Source organism: Gossypium hirsutum, chromosome D06, assembly GCF_007990345.1.
Source record: "Gossypium hirsutum isolate 1008001.06 chromosome D06, Gossypium_hirsutum_v2.1, whole genome shotgun sequence".
Lineage (NCBI taxonomy): Eukaryota > Viridiplantae > Streptophyta > Magnoliopsida > Malvales > Malvaceae > Gossypium > Gossypium hirsutum.
The window spans coordinates 55,539,608-55,563,818 of NC_053442.1; the positions used below are offsets into that span (position 1 = coordinate 55,539,608).

The 24,211-nt window shown below is 34.2% G+C and overlaps 1 protein-coding gene across 2 annotated transcripts; it reads right to left on the minus strand.

Moving 5' to 3' along the window:
* Window positions 1–10,208: 10,208 nt before the first annotated feature.
* LOC107899861 (DExH-box ATP-dependent RNA helicase DExH9) lies at window positions 10,209–23,073 on the minus strand. Of its 2 annotated transcripts, XM_016825604.2 has the most exons (14): window positions 22,596–23,073; window positions 22,314–22,514; window positions 22,006–22,224; window positions 20,842–21,180; window positions 20,324–20,428; window positions 19,493–19,603; window positions 18,555–18,805; window positions 17,610–17,733; window positions 15,062–15,341; window positions 14,816–14,970; window positions 13,574–13,714; window positions 13,223–13,455; window positions 12,075–12,339; window positions 10,209–10,972 (listed from the first exon to the last, which is right to left on the minus strand). In XM_016825604.2, exons 1-14 carry the CDS (start codon window positions 22,866–22,868, stop codon window positions 10,694–10,696), a joined length of 2,976 nt encoding a protein of 991 aa, XP_016681093.2. In that variant the 5' UTR covers window positions 22,869–23,073; the 3' UTR covers window positions 10,209–10,693. The 2 variants fall into 2 exon arrangements, with proteins under 2 accessions (XP_016681093.2, XP_040951843.1); XM_041095909.1 differs by lacking the exon at window positions 22,596–23,073 and having other exon boundaries at window positions 22,310–22,514.
* Between the last annotated feature and the right edge of the window lie 1,138 nt (window positions 23,074–24,211).

Below are 24,211 nucleotides of genomic sequence, written 5' to 3' on the forward strand. Positions count from 1 at the left end.
TATTAACCTAGATTTCTAATAATGTTAGATTTAATGATTATAAAATAGAGGATCCTACATCTTTCCTCCAATAGTTTGAACACATATGTAGCACTATCACACATGTTGGTGTTCCAACAAACACTATTCAATTATTACTAATCCCGTTTGCATTGGATGGGAAAGAAAAAGCTTGGTTAAATGTACTTCCACCTGATACTATCACTGCGTAGGTTGATTTTGTGCAATTATTTCTTCAACAGGTCTTGCCTATGACTCAGGTACTCAGTATTTATGAAAAATTATTTCAATTTAAACAGTACCTTACTGAAACATTAGGGAAATTGTGAGAAAGATTTAAAACAATTCTCAAGTCAGTGCTAGGAGGAGGCATACATTTTGCGGTCCAAATCCAACATTTCTATTATGGATTGGAAAGCCAGAATAGGCAAAAATTTGACATGATGGAAATATGAATCAGAACAAAATGCGAGAGGAAGTCATGGAAATACTGGAAAAATTCAACGAAGATGAATTTACCTGTGGAAAACATCAAGAATTGGAAGCTGGGGAATTGGCATAATCCAAGTTAGAAGAGCAAAAGTGCAACAAACTGGAATCGATCACAGCAAATGGAGCTGAGCATGATGAATACGAATCAAAAGAAGAGAAATGAGATGATACAGAGCAAGAAAATGACCAGATAACTTTTCAACTTAATTGGTGGCGACAAAGCAAAGGAAAACCAGAGCAACTTAGTCCAAGTACAACAAAAATGGCACCCTCTATTATCAAAACACCTGAGTTAGAGTTAAAGCAATTACCAAAACACTTGAAGTATGGATATTTTAAGGGAGAAAAACACATTACTTGTGATTATAGTTGATAGGTTGAGTTCAAAGCAAGAAGAGGCATTTTTAAGTGTTCAAAAATTGCACAAAAAAGCCATTAGATGGACGATTGTTGATATTAAGGGAATTAATCCTGCATTGTGTCAACATAATAAGATTAGACTAGAAGAAGGGAAAAAGCCAGTGGTAGATGCACAACATCAGCTAAATCTGGCTATGAAAGAAGTAAAAAAAAAAACTCCTCAAATGGCTGGATGCGGGTATTGTTCATGCAATCTCAGACAGTGAATGGTTCAGTCCAACACAATGCATCACGAAGAAAGGGGGATTAACGGTAGTTGAGAATGATAAAAATAATTTGATACCAACAAGGACAGTCACTGGTTGGAGGGTATGAATAGACTATCGAAAACTAAATTATGCAACAACAAAAAAGATTATTTTCCGCTCCCTTTTATTGATCAAATGCTTGATAGATTAGTAGGAAAACAGTATTATTGTTTCCTTGATCGATATTCTGGATATTATCAAATTCCTATACATCCAAATGATCAAGAAAAAAACCACCTTTACATGTCATTTTGGTACATATGCTTTTAGATGGATGCCATTAGAATTATGTAATGCTCCAGCAACATTTATGAGGTGCATGACTGCTATTTTTGTTGATATGCTAGAAGAAGGCCCGAATGTGTTCATGAATGATTTCTTGGTATACGGAGATTCTTTTCGAGAATGCTTGGATAACCTTGAGAAATTTCTACAATGATGTGTAAAGACTAATTTAGTACTCAATTGGGAAAAATGACACTTTATGGTAAAAAAAATGGATTAGTGCTAGGACATCAAATAACAAGGAAGGGTCAAGAAGTAGATAAGGCTAAGATTCAAGTTATCAAAAATCTCTTGAACCCTACGATAGTTCAAGGAGTGCGAAATTTTTGGGACATGTTGGGTTCTACAGGCGGTTCATCATAGACTTCGCTCACATCTCCAAACCATTAAATCAACTTCTTCAGAAAGATATATGCTTCATATTTGATCAAGACTTATCTATGCGCCTATAATTATTACTTTTAACTAGTCAGAACCCTTTATTGTAATGTACGATGCTAGTGATTATGTTGTAGGTGTAGTATTGGGATAAAGGAGAAGCAATATGTTCAAAGCTACTCATTATGTAAGTAAGACACTCAATCCAACACAATGTAATTACACTAATATTGAAAAAGAAATGCTCGCTATCATGTTTGCTTGTGAAAATTTCTATCCTTATTTGATAGCAAATAGAATTTATGTTTACACTAACCATTCTACACTAAATTATGTCATGAAAAAGAAAGAAACAAAAGCCAAACTAATGAGATGGGTGTTACTGCTTCAAGAATTCGATCTATGGATAATGGATTGAAAAGGAACGGAGAATTAAATCATGGTCCATCTATCTAGAATAAAAAAATGATTTAGAACAGCAGAACTCTAAACGATGAATAGTTATTCAGAATAGGTACAAGGATGTGATAGATGCCAAAGGACTGAAATTATATCAAGAAGAAATAAAATGCCACAAATTGGGATAATCGAAGTATAGATATTTGATGTTTGGGGAATTGACTTTATGGGACCCTTTCCAAGTTCTTTTTGGAATCAGTATATCCTATTAGCTATCGATTATGTTTCCAAATGGGTTGAAGCAGTGACATTACCTACTAATGATACAAAAGTAGTAGTTCGATTCTTAAGAAAAAAATATCTTCGCTAGATTTGGAACACCTCGTGCGCTGGTAAGTGATGAAGGATCTCATTTTTGTAGTAACATTTTGAAGCTGCTTTAGCCAAGCACAATGTGAGACATCGGATGACAACAACATATCATCCACAAGTTAATGGCAAAGCAGAGGTGTCCAACCGGGAGATCAAGTGAATTATTGAAAAAATAGTAAATCCAAGTAGGAAAGATTGGGAAGTGAGATTAAACAACACATTGTGGGCCTACATAACAACATACAAGACGTCATTAGGAATGTCTGTTTACAAATTTGTTTATGGGAAAAATTGTCACTTGCCGATGGAATTAGAAATGAAAGCATACTAGGCAATCAAAGAATTAAACTTAAATCCAAAGTTAGCCAAGAGAGAAAAACTATTTCAATTACAAGAATTAGATTAATTTTGTTTTATGGCTTATGAAAATATCGAGTTATACAAGGAGAGGAGCAGACTCAGGCATGACGCAAAACTACGAAAACGTGAATTTTTGCCTGGACAAAAAGTAGTGTTGTTTAATTCAAAATTAAAATTATTCCCTGGTAAGTTGAAATCTAGATGGACTGACCCATACACTATAAGTCAGGTAACACCTCATGGGACAATAGAACTTATTGGAAATGGAGGACAATTTTTTTGGTAAATGGACATATAGTAAAACATTATTTTGGGGGGGACAACAAAGGAAATAATTGACACTCAAGTCTTACAATGCAAAGTTTTATGGAGCCAAAGTAGGAACGAAGGTATATTGGAAAGTGAACGAGAAATAAATGAAGAAAATGAGACAACAAAAGATCTTAAGTCAAAGAAAGAGGACAACAAAAACTGGCCTCAATGTCACGACATTCATAATAGATGTCGTAACACCCTTGTGTAAGATGTTGACCGACTTTTAACTAACATCTGACATTTTTATAATTGAATCTTAATAGATTTAGAATTCTCTAGCTCCTTACTGATTAGGAATAAACTACCTAACACAAATATAAGTCTTAATTGCATCACTATCTTCCTCTAAAATAAATAAGCTATTCATTTATTTTTATCATCCCTAAATGTTGTGTAGAAAACAAGATCTCTTTGTCAATAGTCAAGGAAGCCCTATAATCTCAAAGAGTAATACCACAACAACATTTAGGTTTGAATAAGTTACATATTCTGATATAACATTATAAATCCATCTGTTGAATTTCAAGAAAATAGTATGGACAAATATTTACAACGGTTGCAATCGTACACATTCATCCAAGAACAATGATTCGACCCATTAGTGAAAAACTGTAAAGGAGTATGGGAAATAACAACAGAAAGAGAATAGACTAATTGCTTCTTGCCATCTGAAGAACCAACAATAATACCCATGGTACAGGAATTCTATCTTGCATTAAAAAAGAAAGAAGCGACAAGACCATATTATGAGCTACAAACATATGTCAAAATCAGAGGGGCCAACGACTTGGTAACTAAAAGAAGTTGCTAGAAGATGATGTATATAAGCAATTTTTAATTTTACAGAGAAAACAAAAGGAAGAGAGGAGAAAAAGAGGACTTCGAAGGGAATATGAATAATAAAATATACATACATTAGGATAATTTTTAAGTTTAGTTTATTTTACATTTCAAAAGTTGTTTGTCTCTTTTAGCATATTGTAATTGACGAAATATTATAATTGAACAAATATTTATATATATTTATGAATTTTTGTATAAAATCCCTATACAATAGAAACAAAAACATTACAAACTTTCAATGATCAAAGGAGGAAGCACCTACCAAAAGCTTACAGAACTACCACGATTAATTAGATAACTTTTTTCCTTATCCTATTAGCGTTACACATTAAGGACAATGTATTTTCTTAAGTGTGGGGGGTAACATAGAAAATTTATTTTAATTTTTATGTTTTCTTTTAGTTTTTATTGTCAATTGTGTGCTTGAGCTTGTAGAAATACAAGTGATTGGTTAGGAGCATGTATATAGATTGATTGTATTTATTTGATTGCAGTTATTATACATTTGGCATAATAGGAGATGATTTTAATTTTTTTATTATTAGACTACTAAGTTCTATATATTACACTGTAAATAGGTATTGAGCAATTGAATGTACCATATGATATAGAGAATAGAAGGAAGTGACCATGTTAGTATGTACGATAAATTGTTGGATTTGTGATCGTTTGGTTGACTAAATTTATGAATATTGAGATACCTAGGGATGACCTAAGGTATTGTTTGGTATACAACCAGAGTAAAAAAGCTAACCCTATTTATTCATCTTTAGTACCTATATTTGAGCCAAAATAACACTTCTTGGTGAACCTTCATACAAAACCCGAGCCAAAAACGTTAATTTATATTTGTCCTTTTTCTTTGATCCTAAATTTCACAATTATAGACGTCTGGCCATACGTATTAATGGTTAAGCAGATACATTACAGCAGAATTTTGTAAAAATAAGAGTGAAATAGGAAACATCAGTATGATAGAGTGATTATAGGCTAGCCAACATGTGCAGAAAAATAAAAATTCAAAAAAAAATAAAAAACGAGTAGAAAAAGTAAAAGAATTCATAAATGATAAATGTATTGAAAAAGAAGAAAGAAAAGTGACAGTCACCAAAAATAGAGAGACTCGTTCCATTAGTGCACACAAACTTGCGAGCTAGCCATAGTTGTTATATTATGATGGGACTTCCTATAGAGAAATAAGGAAGGTAAGAGAATGAGAAATAAGGCGGTGAGCGGGTAAAGGTTGCTAAAGGGGGAGAATAGGGAACCATACGATGTGCCAAACTATTTTCGTGCTTGAAACTATTTGATGCCTATTGTTTTTGAATTTCATACATATCTTAAACCTCAAAACATTACAAGCCGAAAAGTTCTATGTGGTCTAGGTAGACTTATTTACGAACTGACATCATACTAAATAATTGCATTTATAATTGTTTGTATTCTAATAGGATAATCAAATTACCTGTATAACTTATTGATAGATCCCTACATTTGAAACCCTTAATATTTGTATACTTTGTAATATACTGAGCTCAGGTGTTTGATATCAAAAGTGGAAAGTCATTTATCTTTCCTGCCAAGATTATATGTAAATATGAAATGCCTAGTCATGTACTCCAAAACTAACATTTGTAACATATTTGCTCAAGAGTCGTCTTTTAATCACTGTTTTTGTTTGTTTTGCTTTGGGACAAGAAATGAATTAAGTGTGGGGGAGTTTTGTAACGCCCCAGAATTTTTATTTTTGTTCTTGCGAAGGTGTGACATAACTATGTATCTACTTCAGTGGTTAAGTGTTCTGGGGGTGTGAGAGGTCCCAAGTTCAAGCCAAGATTTGGGAAAGTTTTGGTATTTTTATGAATAAGCCCTATCTGTGATGGTGTGGAGATAGTATTTTTGCTCCAATTTCGGCTAAGAGTTATGTTGGGGAAAAATTCTGAGTAGTTGTGTTTTAGTGGGTTAATAGGGAGTGATTTTAGGAGATAATGGGGGAGAGGTTATCAGAAAATAATCTGATTATCTTTTTGTTGCAGAAAAAAATAGAGTTTCGATTTTCTCTCCAATTACCCAAACATTTTTTGACATTTTCTTCTTCTTTTTTCCCTCCTCTACCGATTCTTTCCCCTAGTTGCTGTCGAAATTTCCATTAATTTTCCCCTTCCTTTTCTTTCTTTACTTTCCAATTGATTTGGTTGTTCATCGGTGGTTGCGTGTGTTCGGTAAGTAACGGTTTTGTCTATTGTTAATCGTTCTTGATTAATCTCTGAAAGGGGGATTCCTTTTTAGTGTTTAGGAGTTAATCAAGGGGATGGTGGTTTTGAATCGACGCAGTGATTGTGCGAAGTTGTGGTTACTCAAACGAGGTAAGGGTTTTGTTAGGTTTTTAGTCGAGTTCCTTCCAAAATTGGTTGATTAAAAACGAATTAAGTGATTAATCTAGAGATTTGTTGGTCAATTTTTAGGTTCTGGTGGCCTAGGAGTGCTTATGCATCAGAAACGATACCAGATGTGTACCCGAAACGCAGAAAATAGGATTTGGCAAAAAGCCAAAATTGCTTGCTATCGAGAAATAAGAGAAAATGATGCAAAAAATTGTAGAGAAAGGAAATAAGGGTGTTATAAACTTGGAAATCAACATTCTGCACTAAAATAGTTTTGGACAGCAGCAGTAGTCTAATTTTGAAAAATCATCAAAAATAGTGGAAATTTTATTGAGTCTAGTTTTTCATGGAAGAAACATTGTAAGCAATGAAATTGTAAGTTATGAGATATAATGAATTTTGTGAGACAAGGTCAAAATGGGTTCGGGTTCCCCTGTTCTGTCTTTGGAAAAATCATCAAAAATTGTAAAAAAAATAATTAGGGGTTTAAATGTGTATGTTTAAATCCTTAACGAGTCTATTTTCAAAAGAAACAAACAGAAAAATTATTCGAATTTCTTACTAAGAGATATAATTTTTAGTAAGAAAAGATTGAAGTTGTCAAACAGCAGAATCCGGATAGATTTGAAGATTTTACTGTACTTATTTGATAAACTATAAAATCTAAAAATTTTACGGTAGAAAGGTATTTGAGTCTAGTTTCGAAAACATCAAGCGGATCTTAATTTGGAATTCTATAGCTCAAGATATAAAAATTTAGAGGCAATGACTCAAGTAGATAGCTTTGAATGAACATATAAGTAAATAGTGAAAACATATTTGAATATTTAGCTAGCATGGGTTACATTAAAAATGGATCACACGGCCAAGGCCAATTTGGGCCGAGTGGGCGACACGGGTACACACGGGCGTGTGGGCCCATTTTTACCGGAATGTTTCTAAGGTTGCACGGGTCGCCCATGTCGACTATGAACCTACTGTAAGGTCAGTAAGTGCTACTTAGACCCCTAAATGTGTGAAATTGACTGAATGATATCTGTACTGAGCATGTTAATACCTGAACCGAATATATGTACTGAAATTACATAATATTATATCATCCATTGTATGTTGCATTGCATTGGGTTGGGGGTTGTTATTCGGAGGAAGTGTACTGAAAGGCTTTAAGCTTAATTTACTGCCAACTCAGCTGCAAACTACTGTTTTGTGCCGCATTCAGTACTACTTGGAGTGTAGGGATGGGTGGGTTGATTATATCTCCGCATGGAGTGTAGAGGCTGGATGGGTAGGGTTTTGCTACTGCATAACTGTTACTGCTACTGATACTGTGATGGGCTAAGACCTTACTACATTTTTGACACTGTATTGAGATGAGCTAAGGCCCAAACCGTCACTGATACTGAAAATGGCTTAGGCCCAAGACTGTTCAACTGTGCACTGTGAATATTGATTGATTGTTTGTTTCTGCGAGATTACACACTCAGTTTACGTAAACTCACCCTTTTTGTTTAATGTGCACAGGTAATTCCTAGACTTAGACGAATCGGTGTGACGGAGGACTCAGCGGTGACCACAGAAATTTTTGGAATTCATGGTTTTCAATTTACGTTTTATGATTTAATTATTATTGATTATTTGGGTTGTAATTTAAGGACCCTCTGGGACTTTGGTTTTAAATTTTGGGTTTTTATTTATTTATTTACTTTATGGATTTATACCTGTTGGTCGTAGGAAATTTGGTTTTTAAAAAAGTTAAAGTAGTTTCTAAACGCATGATCACTTAGACTATTTTATTAAAGCTTCCGCAATGAGGGATGTTTCAAAACAAATGTTTTAAATGAATAAAGACGACTTCCTAAGTGCTAACAAAAGTTTACTAACGATAATAACATGGAATGATTTCAACGTAACAACGAGGTTTCAAAAACACTATCGTGTGACATTGCCAGATATGACCATAACGTCTAGGCTGGGTTTGGGGTGTTACAAATTTGATCTGTCATAATTCGATGTAGCATATTAAATTAATTTTCGCACTCGAGGAGCTTGAATACAAGCATTTTTATTATGTTTTTTTAGTTTCATTCACATTCAATAAAAAGCATAATTTGAGTCTTTTATTGACCTTAGGGGTCAAATGAGGCCCAAGAGTGAGCTAATATACTTTGTGAGTGTACAAGAGACCATTAAAGGGTGAACCAACTCAATATTGGTTGTTGTGTTGTAACACGAGAAGTTTGATGTCGCAACATAGACAGCAGAGAGCAAGAATTTCAAGACTGCCTTCACTGTTGCGACACAACCAAAGGATGTCGCGACATACCCTTAAAGCTACCCTGAATACGAGCATACTACTTTCGATGTCACAACACAGGCACTAAAGTGTCGCGACACCGGTCTTGTATGAGAAATACTTACGAACCAAGGGCATTTTGATCTGCACAATCAAATATTAAACATGAAAGCGTCAACTGATCTAGGGTTGAGGACAACGGCAACCCTAACTCTATAAATAGACTCATTCAACACTTGAGGTAGACAGTTTTTCATATTATATAATTTTTCTTAGGCTTTAGATTATTTTTTGTTTTGCATTTTTCGGGATATCTGATTTGGGGAACTCAATCAACTCTTTGTGTATTTTGTGCTTCAACTCAATACAATTTAGGCTTCTTTTTAACCTTCGTATCTTGATTTGCTATTAATGTTCATCTTTCATATCAAGTTTATTATGTTTCTGAGATCCATGGGGAACTAATCCTCTTATGAGGGATTAGCGTGTGGAGGTATGGTTAATTGATTGTTGTGCAAGGTTTTCTTAGTGGATCAACTGTTTGCGAAAGGAAGAAATTAAATCCTAGACTTGAAGACCCTTGGAAGTCATTTAGGTGGAAATTAAGCTAAAATTGGTATGGTCTATCTGTGAACACCTTAACCCCAAACCAGTCTGGACTGTGAAATCGAGAGATAAGTAGTTCTTGCTGACTCGTTATTCTAGTGGAAGATCGAGAGATCTTACTAGGGTAACAACTAGTTGATTGAAAAAGAAACCCGAAGCAACAGTTAGTTATGATTACCGAAGCAAGCTAGTCACCCATACTCAAATTTGATTAAATTTCCATAGCAAATTTCCTAAAATTTTCATTTATTTATTTAGTTATTAAAAAATTTCTTTATGTTTAATTGTAATATAATTTATTTAAAGTACTAATTAGCTCTATTTGTGCTTAGATTAAGATCAATTTAGTGCTCGCCTCCTTTGGGTACAATTCTCGAAGTACTTACCTATTTCGTTGTAACTATATTACAACCTAACCCGCATACTTACAAACACAGCCTATTTAACATAATTTGTGCAAAATTTCTACTCTAAACGTTGATACGTCCGAATGCAATCACTTATCCTAAAAAGAATGTTGCGAACCTGGGAGATAAGCGATAAGGTTATTGTATTATGTGGGTTTTAGACGTATTATATTTTTTGTTCTGTTTTTCAAATAGTTCCTTTACAGTTTAAAGGAACTCGGAAATAGCTAAATGGGTTGTGAAAATTATATGTTAAAAAAGGATGGTAAAATTGACAGAATGTTTCGTCGAATGAAAATTTAGCTCGATGGTAGTAAGCAATGAATAAAGGCATCTCCTAATATAAGAAGGGGGGCAAAGGGTTAAAAAGAAACTAGAACTATTTTCATAGTTGATCTGCCAAGCCTAGAAAATAATCCTTCATATATTATATATAAAAACATTAAACAAACTTGCAGCAAAATTTTAGTGAACTAATTTCTCTAATTTAACTAGAATTTAGCTTAAGTTCCACCAAAAATGACAGAAAAAAGCTGGAATCAGAAACAAAACGTGTATCTCTAACAATAGAACAGGCTAGTGCATTGTGTAAAATGTAAGGTTAGGGATTGTGAGAAATTATTTCTAAACATCGGTTCAGAATCTTGCTCGCTTTGCCGCCTTCAATGCTGTTTTCTGTTATAGGCTGCTGTGTGTAAAGTGTATCGAGAAAAACAGCTTCCTAGGCAAAAGGCATCCACTTGCAGATTAATGTGGAATTTACTTTGTAGGTAATTTTCCCTCTCCTTTGATCACACTTGCTTCACTCAGCTTACTGACAAAAAATATTTTCATCAAAGATGATCATCTTGCCATTTAACAACCTTGATCCTTTCCAGCAACTGAACTATACTATAAGTATAGAGATGCTGCAAACACTATGTCTCTTTTAATCTTAGAGACGGCCTCTTCAAATTTTGTTTCGAGCTCTGTCTCTCCAATAGACCTGGCTGCTAAAATAAGCTGCTGAAGAACTTCTTCCAGTCGTCTGATGGCTCTGATTAAGCTGCCCTCAAAAACCTGTGTAATTTCCATAATCTCATAGAACTTGGATCCTTTTGCCCACGCATATACAGCTTCCATAATATCAGGCCGAAATGAACTTACAAAGCTCTCTACATCAATTTGAACCTGAAAATAAACACTAACTACAAGTCAACTACTTCTCTTGCAATACAACAGTAAAACTACATGCTTAGGTGTAATCACGTTGAATCCCACTAAAATGGGAACATCAAAAAATGATCATTCCTAAATGGATAAGTGTTGGCGATTCTTTTGACCTATGTCTGGACTGACAAACAGACATGCCTTAGGCCATATGCTGTTCCTATTTTCTGAAAACCACTCCAATATCATTATTAGTATAGTTCTGACAGAAAAATAATAATCCTCCTGGAAACCGTACTTTTTTGCTTTCACTTTTACTTTTGTCATCTGCTTTAGTTCTCTGTACTGAACTCAAAGAACCAAAAAAGCATTCTTAATTATTTACTGTTATTGCTGTTGTCCAAAATTCTTGCAACTTGGCTTGAATCAGTTAAAATGATAAGGGATAATTACACTTGTAGTCTCAACCGTGTACATACTTTTAACTCAGTCCTAAACATTTGAAAATTGCTATTCCAGTCCTACCTGTTGTTAAATGTTTGACCATTTAGGATTGAAAGTTAAAAACTAGTAAAGTTAGGAATACGTGTAATTATTCCAAATGTTATAGATCAAAACAGTTAAAACAGATTAAGCCGGCATCTTAATTCAGAACTGCAACCACCGTTCTTATTGAACTGATCTTGGTTGAGGTCAACTACAAAGGTAGACCAAGTACAACCCAGCACAGTTTGGACATATTCCTTCCAACCAAGAAAATAAAAGACCTGCTTCATAGAAACCCGACAATGACAGTTACCCTCCTGGAAGGTCAAGGTACAGGGTCTAATTCTCCCTCCCATCAGGCCTTGTTCAGCTATACCAATAAAAGATAAAAAAGGCTGCACTGCCAGTTTCTTGTCATATCCAAAGAGGACCCTAACTAACCTAGTGGTACACCTACATGATGACCAAATATCTGAAACATGACCCAGAACCAGACATCGATTCTAATGTAAGCCAAAATTGGGTTCCAAACCCTAACCACTTTCTTGTCTTATCTAACTTGCTTTCCAAATCCAAAACCAGGATTGCAAAATGGAAACAAATAAAAAGGGATTGTGAGATGAAGTTTATAGTATACCTTGCACTCAAGCTGAACTTTGGCAATCCTCCGTGCAGTATCTTGTAGTTGTGTAAAGAGCAGCTCTAATTCATCCCTGGGCTTTGCAGCATCTTGGAGCTTCTCCTGCCAAACAAAACAAGAGAGAAGAGACACCATTTCTTCTGCCTTTACATCTTTCAGAACACCACTGAACATAAGCTCTGTAAGAGTCAACTCATCAGCACTACTGATCTCACAAGCAACCTTGCCCTTCAACTCAACAACATCATCACTTGTAATATATCTGCAATTAAATCCAATATTAGAGAGAAAAAAAAAAAGAACGTAGAGATTATAGGTGTCTATGCAACAAACTTAAATTTTGTGAAGCATTATCCATTAATAAGTAATAACAAAAAAAGATGAAAAGGATATGGTGAAATTTTAAGTTAAAGGCCACAATGTTGTCAAGGGCACTAGGCACTAGAATCCTTATATTCTCTTCAGGCATAAAGCACAATATGTATATGTACTTATTGTTGCATGCGTATAGAGAGAGAGAGCTTAAGACATATAATATGTTAATGAACACTAAAGAGTGCTCCAGTTTATCCTAGAAAACATGCAAAAGAGATTTTCTTTTCTTGGTCAACAGACATGATAAATATTGAGAAGTACAGAGTTTGATATTATCTCCTTTCTTAATAGTAAAGGTACAGTTAATTAAAAAAATTAAAAATTAAGGAAACTTCAATTAGGTGAGAGTCCGAGCCACATTTGTTGTCTGGCACCAAGATGCAACACCCTAAAAACACTGTTTCAGCCATGAACAAATGAGAACTACAGAAAAATCCATAATAAACTACATGCATCATTGAGCATTTACAACCAAAAAGTTAAAGCAACATTCAATTTACATGTCTTTAGAAGGTGGGAGAAAAAAGGATGAGCGATTGTATTAGAACAATGTTGTATCCTGATCATGTGAAAAATGAGGAAGGAGGATCTTTATTTTGATTGTAGAAAAAACTGCCAGTCATCTTGTGTTGGTCTCTAAGACTGAAGAAACAATAAAAAAGAGCTCAAGAGCAAAAAGCAATCAAATGCTTAGCAACTATCAAGTTATGAAACCATAAGAAAATTTTGGCAATACAAGTGAAGCAAGCTTAGAGAAATGGTTTTTTTACCCTAGCCTCCTTAGAACCCGTTTTCTGGCCTTAAGCTCATCTTTAAAAGCCAAGGCTGTGGAAGAACGCATTGTTTTCTTAATTGATCTGATCCTGGCTGTCAACTCTTCCTTCCTGTTCAAAAGTTTAAGCTTTTGCTCAATAAGCGGGGATTTTGCAATTTCATGCTTTTCAAAGAGGTTCTCTAATGCCTCCAACCTACGGACAGCCTTTTTATATGAGTTGCTTTGAATCTGAAAAAATGGAAAAAAATCATTTAATGGCAACTGAAAGAAGACATAATAGGAAGGACAAAGCAAAATCAAGTATTTTGTCATAAAATATCATGAAGAAAAAAAATCAAACATATACATCCATTTCTTCAGGATCCAGGGGCATTCCGGTAGCATATCTAGAAATAAATTCAGAAAGCTTCTTCAAGGCATTCTCACGAGCTTCTAATGGCAGAAGATCTTTGGGTATGTTCAAGCGTGCACTACTTAAACTAGTAACCTGTCCAAGGCGCAAATAACAAATTAAATTATACTCTCATTAGATGGACATTAGATTCAGCAAGACCACAGAAATAAGTTTGGCGTATATTCATATTAACTTTTTATGCTAAAATAATTAGCTACAAAGCTGACACCTGAAAAATCCAATTCAAGTAGAAGCAAATCTTTTGAATCCTAATAGAAGATTCAGTTTGCTTCGTTGCATAAAGAACGTCTTAATTCTTTTAAGAGAAGTTCCAAATATCATAATCAGAAATTCCAATGATAATACAAAACAAATTAGCATATTGTTCATGAAAAAAGCAACAACAAAAGAGGAAAAGGAACAGAAAAGCAAGATTCTTCTACCAGAGCTAGAAGGTTCAACACTTTAATATGTATGAGAAAAGCATGAGTACAGAAAATGTTCTTAACTAACAAAGAAACAAAATTACTATTGTTGTGCACTATATTTTTAAATAGTCATAGTAAACATTTTTTTTTCATAAGATTTTATCCAATTTATCATTAAGAAATTTAATTTCATTAAATACTTTTGTTAAATAGACTTATTAATTAAATTTATTCAATTTAAGAGTAAAAAGTTGAATCTCATTAAAAGGACTCTATAAAGAGATTTACTGATAACAAGTAAAAGACAAAAACTGGAGGTTCTGATAGCCCTATTGTTTTTGGAGCTCCAACTTCTATCTTACTCATGTTTCAGCTTTAATTCTATTGATTTACTGCAGTTTTCTCCCTAAACCACGCCAAGCTGTATATTGTATGTGTTCAACACAGGGAAGAGAAATAACCATGCAAAACACGAGGAAATGTGGGGGAAGGCAATAAATGTATGCTTATGTATTGGACATGAGACTCGAACATATATCCTTTCTTTTTTCAGTACACATTGAATGTCTGATGGCCAGTGGACATTTTGGATTATATGCACATTGCGTCTACCATGATATTTCCCTTCAATAAAATGTCATGTTTGCTTATGTTATCTCTACAACTGTTTTATACTTCAAACAGAAACATAAATTTAAAAAAAAATAACTTTTCGGCATACGCCAACAAGGCTGAATATATAAAGCAAGAAGTTCATGGATTTGACCTGAGAGAGAGGGATGGAAACAACAAGAGGTTCTCCAGGCTCTTTCAAAGGGACGATCTTAATTTTTTTCTTCCCAACACCGTCTTTGCTCACATTACATCTTGTAAGAATATCAAGGGCATAACTTGCATCTTCTGGTCTTTTACAGGCATCATCTGCATCAAGAATCTCACACTTCTGTGACAATTTGGACTTGAGTTAAGGCATTTTTTGACAACTTACAAGGGATCAACTTTGAGTTCTCACCTTCAATAACACTTTTCACCCTATGAAAGTCCATTAAAACACCCCAGGTAACATGATCCTCAACAGAGAAAGATGTAGATGTTTCATCATCAATGCATTGTATACAAATAGGCCTGCCAGATTTCATATAGGGTAAACAATACTTTGGAGAAAACACAATATCACGAATATCATTCTTCAAACTTTTGTATTGCTGAATTAGACTGTAATAATTCCTCAAACTATCTTCTTCTTCAATTATCATGGAATCCCTCTCTTCTTCAAGAGCCTTTACTTGTTTCTGCAATACAACATCTTGCATCAATTGACAACAGCTATAAAATAGTTAAGTATCTCAAACATCGCGGGCATGTTTGGTTTTCATCAGAGAAAGTGTTTTTAATTATCATGGAACCAAACCCATGTTCATGAGCCTTTACATGCTTCTGCAACTATAACCACTTGCATCAGATAATCAAGAATAGCTTTAGAAATAGTTAAATGGCTAAGAAATCCTAGGCATGTTTAGTCTGCATCATTGAAAGAGTTCATGACTATTACAAGACCATTCTCTAAATTGTAGACATTAATGAATGTTCATGGTTAACACAGCATAAATTTCTTTCGCAGCTTTTCACAAGATTATGCATGGTGCAGTTTGACCCTTTTTAATGAGTTCTGGAAAAAGATACGACTTAGTAACCAAAAATTTAGTTCGTACACAAATTGAGTCATTTTAATCTACCAATTAAATCAGTTACATTATCAAGACCAGGGATTCAAATAGCGGGCCGATATCAGAATAGCGGCCGTTATATAGCGGTAGCGGCACCGTCCGAAACCGCTTTTGCTGAAAATAGCGGTGTGAAGCGGAGTCACGCCAATAGCGGTGGGTCGCGGCCGCAACTTAACGGGTAACGGCCAATTGCGGCAATAACGGGCCGCTATTCCCGTTATTTTCTGTTACAGTAAATTTAAAAAAAAAAAAGTCATCCCCTCAAACAAAAATCGACAGAAACAGTGAAAAACAAAAGGGAATATATTCCCCCACCTGCAAAGTGCAAAATCAGAGAGCTTTCAATAAAAAAAAAAGTAAAAAGAAGTCAAAGAAACAAAAAAAGTAATCAAAACTCAAAACCAATAGAAAAAGAAATATGAAATTCTGTTTCTTATATATGGGCAAACAACAAGCAGCAGATGAAAGCAAGGAGCCGAGCCAACTGCCGAGGACTTGAATCTGAAAAGCAAACCCATCTATTTCCTCTTCGAAGTACTTCTAGGTTTCTTCCAGTTCTTTCTCAGCCCTTCTAAGTTCTAAGCCAGTATTCCTTTACCTGGTTTTTTACACTTTCAAGTTTCAACAGCAGTAGAGATTCGGCCATTTTTGTTGATAGTCTGATGAGTTGGAGGCTTGGAGCCTTGGAGGCTACTGGTTAGGGTTAGGGAATAGAAAGAATCGTTTCATTTTCTTTTAATTTTTCTGTTTTTGTTTTTGTTTGTGGCTTTATTGGCAATTGGCATGCTGCTCTGTTTTGTTTCTTCTTTGACTCTTGTTTTACTCATTAATTAGGGGCAGCCACCGTCCATTTTAACCACTAGAAAATAGGCATGTAAATTGTGCTTTTATCCACCTATCCATTGTTAAAATTTGTCTTAAAATAATTATTTGAAAATTTCTTTATTAAATTTAAATATATATATATATAAATTTCTGGACACAATTTTTAATATGACATGGACTTCATATATAAAGTTGTGTTCTCATATCATATTAATAAAGATTTATAAGTGCTAGAAACATTCTAAAATCATTAAAAGTGAATTTTTATAATTATAATTATAATTACTATGTTTACAATAAGTTGTGCGAATTTGAAAAAAAATCACGATCGCGATACCCGCAGTGACCGCAATAGCGTCCGTTATGTCCGCGACCGCGACAAACGCGACGCGACCGAAAACGCGACCGCGACCGCAATTTAAATCCCTGATCAAGACAAGGCAAGGCCTTAGAACAGCAGAGGTATAGCTGATATCAAAGTCAGCTCCATTTGCCTCAAGTGTTCTATTCATATTTCTATTTTTCACCTTTTGCTTTCTATGTGCTTTATTTAATATACATACAAATTATCAAAAGTATCGCCAACCAGAATCTAAATTTTAGATACCTTATTTTCCCAAATAAATATTCCATCTTTTTCTTCTCTCTTTCCCGACTAAATAAGATGATTCTTCAATTACTAGATATTTATATCCTTTCATCTTATGTACCATTGTATGCTTTTTTTCTCCTTTAGAATTCTAGCCCCTTAACATTCCAATGACAGTAAAAGATTGGAGATACCTTTGATCACTAGAGAAACATAGCAAATTGAACTGCCTAGCAATTCAATACAATTTGTTGGCTTAAGCTTTGAAGACTAACAACTAATGTTTTCTCCAAGAATAACTATTAACTTATATTTTTACTCTCCACTATTAAAAAACAGTTTGAATATTCAAAAACCAGAGAACAATAACCAAAGGTATCAACATCAAATTATAGAAGTTTCGGAATCTAATAACAGACCTCAAGGTCAGGAATTGAACGATCAGCTTGAAACTGATAGAATGAATTACGAAGCATACTTTCAGGATCAGCCTCTTCACAGCGCAATTGATTCAATAGCATATTGTAGCTTAGGTGGAAGGCACTGAAACAAAATGGAAAAGGCAATTAACAAAAATTAATAATTCTTTAATTATGGAAAAAGTCATAATTCTGGTAATAGTCATTTTAAATCCTCTACTCCGCATCCTAAACCAAGTTTTTACCAGTCAGCGCTCATCCCACAATGATAACGCCCTAGCTTATTAGGAGTTAAACATCATTGTTATTTACAACAAAAAAAATATATAGTTACTATCAATAAATATGATCATCAACCATAAGCTACCTGCAACCAAAATCCTCTTAAGTCAGCTCAAAAGGAATTTTCCCCCTAAAAGAGTATATTTTCATCCCTCTTCCAAGTTAAGAACTCCCACAAGGACAGATTTTGCAAATTTGTTGCCAGCAGGTGTTGCCCATAAAACTATGGAGGTTCTGTTGGTGTTTAAATACAAGAAAAGCTAAGATCTCAGTTTTAATAATGCCAATAAAAGAAACAAACTACTCATTCCCCTTTTCAATTTTCTATTTCTCCAGGCCTTTTTATGCTTCCCCTTTTCCATCTTTCCTACTAAACAAAGCCCAGGAAGTCAAACTTAGACTCACGAGCATAGGAAGTTTCATTGTCAGATTTGGTGCAAAAAACTAAGTCCCTCCAGCATAGTCATAGGGAGCTCGCAAATTTCCATTTGGAATAGGAAAAAAGGTCCACATATATGACATCATGGATAAACTACAAGTTTCATGTATGAATGTTCAGCAGCATGAATGTTATTTGAAATGCAACCTGAATCCAAAGGACCACCAAATCATGGAAATATGGATTAGTGAAATTTAAACAGGTTTTTCATATATCAAATATACCTGTTCAAACTATCAGCATTTCCCTTGAGCATCATTTTAGCTGTAGATGGTTCCATCCTTTCATCCACCATAAGAATACATATTCCACGTGCATCAATTCCTCGACGACCAGCACGGCCACTCATTTGAATATATTCTCCACTAGATATCCATCTAAACTTGTCCCCATCAAATTTACGAACATTTGTAAACACGACAGTTTTAGCGGGCATGTTTAACCCAATACTGAAGGTCTCTGTGGCAAACAAACACTGAAGAAAATTTTCAGTTTTTGTTTTCCAATTAAATGTTAAGAGTAAAATGAATGGCCCAAAAATTGGAAAAGAGATTCTTTTATACAGTAACATAAGTAATACAATTTTCTCAGATGCTTAACATCATACAGATACAAATCAACCTAAATTCATAAGTTTCTCGGAAATTGTATAGCAATATCGGTTTTGCGGTATTTTTCATGATCAGACACTCAATAAACTGAAGATAATGAAAATCATAAATAGCACAGGGGAAAAGGAGGTCAGGGAGTTACATACTTTTTACAGATGTAAAGTGAGTATGTCCACTAATGCAATGACCAGATTCCAGATATACAAAAGCACCTTAACAAAAACATTTGGAAAACTCGAGATAAAAACAAAAGGACACGAATTTTCAGACTTTAATATGAAACAAATACAGACAGTCAATAAACTTCCAGCAAAAAATCAAGAAAGACGAATAGTACAGTGAACAAAGGATAAAAATTTTTGAGCAAAAGAAGACTGCATGCAAACTAGCCAACACACTGCTAGTTATCAATTTAATCTGATAACTGAAAATTCCACAACTGTACATAACTTCAGTAATTAAGCCAGTTAATACGATAATGTTACAGTCAATCATTAAACCTTGAACATATGCACTAACTTTAAGATATAACTTGAGTGTGTATTCCCAACCTTAATCAGTCCTTCCTGAAATAATATCTCTATCACTTCCTTTAGAATTGGAAGCAAACCAGAATGATGCACACCTATTCCACGTTTCAAAAGCGGTAACATGTTTGACACCTGTAAAAGCATCTCATAAAAGGCATAACAAATATCTGAGCAAAACAAATTTACAGGTCATAACAGAATAGAATCTAAATCTAAAATATAACTTTCCATGTCAAAACACATCCATGCATATGCCGATGAGTTTCCATTTCATTTCTCTGTTCTTTTCTGAATATTCTTCTCTTTTTTTTTTCAAAAAACCATAAAACATGTTTAACACCAACACTTTAAAAAATCAATCAATCAAAACCAAAACAAATTTTCAAATCGCTTCCATCAAATGGGAATGTAAATGCTCCACACAGGAGCACAGTATTCAAGAGCGATTGTAAAAACCCACAGATAATTCAAAAAAAATATATTTGTAAATAAGCTTGATATCAGAATTCTGCAACAAGATTCTGATACCAATTTTTTTATATCTAATTACAAATTCAAAACCAAAAGCAAAATTAAATAAATAGACAATAAAAAGTAGAAAATGGGAACTTTTGCTAACTAAATACAACATTTGCAAACAGCTTATAACTCAAAGGATTGATGGTCAAAACTAACTAATAAAAGATAATGATTTCCACACAAGTAGCTATCAATTTGGGAGGTAACCAGGCAATAATCATAAAATTACAGTTTGATACACGGTCATAAATATTCAATTGCAACCTTACAGGTGCAACCATTTTTAAATTCACATTCAAACACATCTTGCAGATTTCAGGAATAACAACTTGCCTGAGGTAGCTTCTTATCATCATCGGAAAGCATATCCATGGCACTCCAAAAGACTGTTTCTATATTTCCTTTCTCATCGTCATCATTTAAATCCATCTTTGCCATCTAAATTAAAAACATAAGAAAATGACAAGACAATTAAGATAATAAAAAGAAATAAAAAAATTACCTAACAACAGAAAAACCAGTGCATGCGCCTAAAGGGAATAAATCAAGAAATTTAAAAACAAAAAGGATAAGAAAAAAGGAGGAAATGAACCTCAAAAACAGCCTATTGTATAAGCAACAACCACTGAGCCAAACTTGATGTAGGTGTCTAATAACTATATAGCATATTTATAATACTAACTTGCCAACATTATGTATAGCACAATGTTGAGCAAGGATTCTTTTTAAAACATACTAATAGTTGGGGATCTTTTGGGTTGTAAGAGGAAAGAAGACATGCCATCCACCCATGTCTTCCCTATACCAACAATATACATAATAAAATAATAAAAGGTTCTTTTGAGACCCACCTGCATCGCAAGAAATTCACATTCCCTTTTGCTAAAGCTAAAAATTATTACAGGATCGTACTGTCGCTGAATGATCATTTTCACCAACTTGAAGATGTCACTTTGTTCACTAACTTTTCCCATCACTAACCCATTTTGTGATTTACCATTATTTCTTTTCTTGTCACTTTCACTTGTAGGAACTAGTGCATTTAAAGATTTCTGAAAGCTATCCTCCCGAAATTTTCCTTTCTCATCTACCACCAAAAACAGACCATCACCTCCAGCGGGGAAAATATAATGCTGAAGAGGGGTTGGCCTATAATCGGTGTAAACTATGTGACATGGTTGTTTGTGAACCTGCAACCACAGAATCAATAAGCAGACATATTTAAACAATTAAACAAGCTATAAAGTTAATGATCTATAGAACCACCTAGCAATGAAATCTATGTGCTTGATCCCAAAAGCATCCTACTCAAAAACAAAGAAGTTTATAATGTCCTCAAGATTCATAATCACTTTCTAGGTACAAAATCCATTCACAAAAATCAAAAGCAGGGATCATTAGGATTAGGACTAGTATCTCACACAGGAACGTTTTAAAGGAAATGAAAACACAAAGTTAATATGCTTCTGATATATTTTCTTAAATCTTTACTAAAAGTTGCAAAAAAGCAGGATTGAGAAAAAAACATATCACCCATAAACAAGCTTAAAACCGCTCTTAATAGACTAAAGCAAACAAACCAGTCTATAGGGTCTACGCTGGCAGGACCTTACCCACTCAAAGATCAAAATAGTAGAATCAAGGTTGACCAATGGAAAGACTAAATATGTCACAGGCAACTAACATCAATCATGTTAACTATAATAATTTTTTTTTAAATCATGTTATAATAATAAGATTTAAACTCAAGAATTTCAGATTTGTGCTGGGTTGTTTTATGTAGTTTATTTTTTACTGTTCTCCTCATAGTTCCCCAAAGAAAACTTTCCTACTTTCGATTTATGGAGGGAAAAAGATAAACAAAACACCAAGCTTTTACATGTTACAAATATACCCTACTAAGAGAAATGAAAATAAGTTGGCTGCTATTCAAAACAGATAAGCTGGCTAAAGAGCATTGATTAATTATATTCAAGTTGAAAGTTGGTGAATAAATTAAAGCAAACATTAACCACCTTGGCCACCCAATCAGCAAACTCCTTCGCATTAGGTACAGTTGCTGAAAGAAATACAAATCGAGAGTTCTTCGGTGCCATAACAATACTCTCTTCCCAGACAACACCTCTCTCGCGATCACGCATGTAATGCACTTCATCAAAAACAACCCATGCCACCTCACGAACAATCTCGGACCCTTTATACTGCATACTTCGCCAGATTTCCGTGGTCATCACCTGAAAATCAAACAGTTGGGAACATATAAAAGAATCAAATACTAAAGGAGAAAACGTAATATGAGACGGAAAGCAAGTAAAGTACCAACCAAACAAGAAGCATTAGGGTCAATTGTAACATCTCCAGTCATCAAACCGACATCGGAAAACTCCTCTTTAAACTCCCTATACTTCTGATTGCTGAGAGCCTTAATAGGTGAAGTATATATAACACGCTGATTATTCCGCAAAGACATAGCAATTGCATATAAAGCTACTACAGTTTTGCCTGCTGATGTATGTGCCGATACCTGTATTGAAACTAGCATTTCAGTTTCTCTACTTTCTTTGTTGGGAAAGAAAAGAACAAGAAGAACAAAAGAATGTCTTACAAGGACAGATTCGCCACGATTGAGGCAGTTGATAGCTTCAGACTGAAAGGGGTCAAGCGTGAAAGGAAACTCCTTGGCAGGTTTAGAGTCAGCTAGAAATTGTAAAGAGGAAGCAGAAGGAACATAACCTTCAGGATATGAAACATCATGGACACATCCGACGGCTTCCTCGGCCAACGGTGAGACGTCTTCACCGTGATGTTTCTTCTTCTGCGGCGGCGGAGGAGACTCAGAGGATATCGCCTCACCTGACTTCCTCTTCAAGGATCCCATTTACTTATCTTCTTCAGGACTTCTTAGGAAGAGAGGGAAAGAGAAGATTCTATCCTGCGGCAGCGGCGGCAACTTAGGGGAAAGCCAAACAAACTCAAAACACGAATAAAAAGAGAAAGAACAGACCGAGCGAGTAAGTCTTTTAAATTACACACTAATTTAGGCAATCGTAAAACACATCCGAGCTATGTTTTACATTTTAAACATCCCAACTTAACAAACAATAGCTTATATTATATGGCAATAGGGTTGTTGTATAATTTTTTTTTAATTACCTTATTGTTAAGGTGGTATTTTTTTTTATTTTTGACTAAAGTTAGGAAACTCTCTATGAACCTTTTTGAAAAAACAACTAAAATTCAACACTTATTTCTCTACTTCATTAATCCGAGCATTGTGAACTCTTGATAGATTATTCGATAGAAGATGATAGCTTTCTATCACCTTTTCAAGCTCCTTTTCGGGTTCCCATAAAGACAATGGTTGTTTTTGTTTAAGTTTATACCTTTTTGTTACCTTATTAGGCTCTTCTTCTTATGGTTTAACAAGCTCTTTTTCGAGTTTTGGTGACAACGAAGGTCGATTTAGTTTAAATTTATAGCTTTCTATCACCTTTTAAGTTCTTCTTCTTCAAGTTTCTCCCTTTTTTACCAATTTTCAATTCCGATAACAATCATTTTCGTCAAAGATTATAACCTTCTTTCACTTTTTCCTTTTCGAATTTCGATAATGATGATGGTGGTAATCGATTTAGATTCATATAGAACTCCAAAAGATTATCAAAATCTTCCCCAAAAGTTGTAAAGCTCTCCTCTATAGAAAGTTAGGCATTGAGGACGGAAGCAAATAAACCCAAAAAAAATATTATTTTGGACTAATTATTGAAAAGTCCCTAATTTTAGTCAAAAATAAAAACAAATGCAACATTAGCAATTCATTAGTGGATTAAAAGAATTTTTAACGACAGTGACCAATTCGAGCAATTATCTTAATTAGAGTGACTAAATTGATAAGAAAAATTAGAGCGACCAAAATAATAAAGACGTTGTTTTAGGGTGACTTGCGATGTAGTTTACCCTAAAAAATCTAATCATATTAAAAAAATTACACATTAATTTTTGTAACATTACTATGTAAAGATTAGTTTTTTTAGTATACTAGAAGAATAATATAATCGTAAAAGATAGCAAAAAAGGTTCTGAAGAGAATAGAAAAGATTAAAAAAATAGAGAGTTAGGGTTTTACAAGAGAGAGAAACAATGGAGTCTATCTATTTCTTAAATTGTGTTGATACAAAATATCAACAAGGGTGGAGAAGGTAGGGGTGGTGAGGAGGTTGATTC

Bases quoted from the DNA above. Each gene is read 5' to 3' on its own strand.
- LOC107899861 (XM_016825604.2), bottom strand. From the start codon at position 22,868: ATGGGATCCTTGAAGAGGAAGTCAGGTGAGGCGATATCCTCTGAGTCT. The intron at 22,515-22,595 runs GTAAGACATTCT...GTTTCAATACAG, and splicing joins ATCGTGGCGAATCTGTCCTT to GTATCGGCACATACATCAGC. The intron at 21,181-22,005 runs GTGGTTAATGTT...CTGTGGTTGCAG, and splicing joins TTGCTGATTGGGTGGCCAAG to GTTCACAAACAACCATGTCA.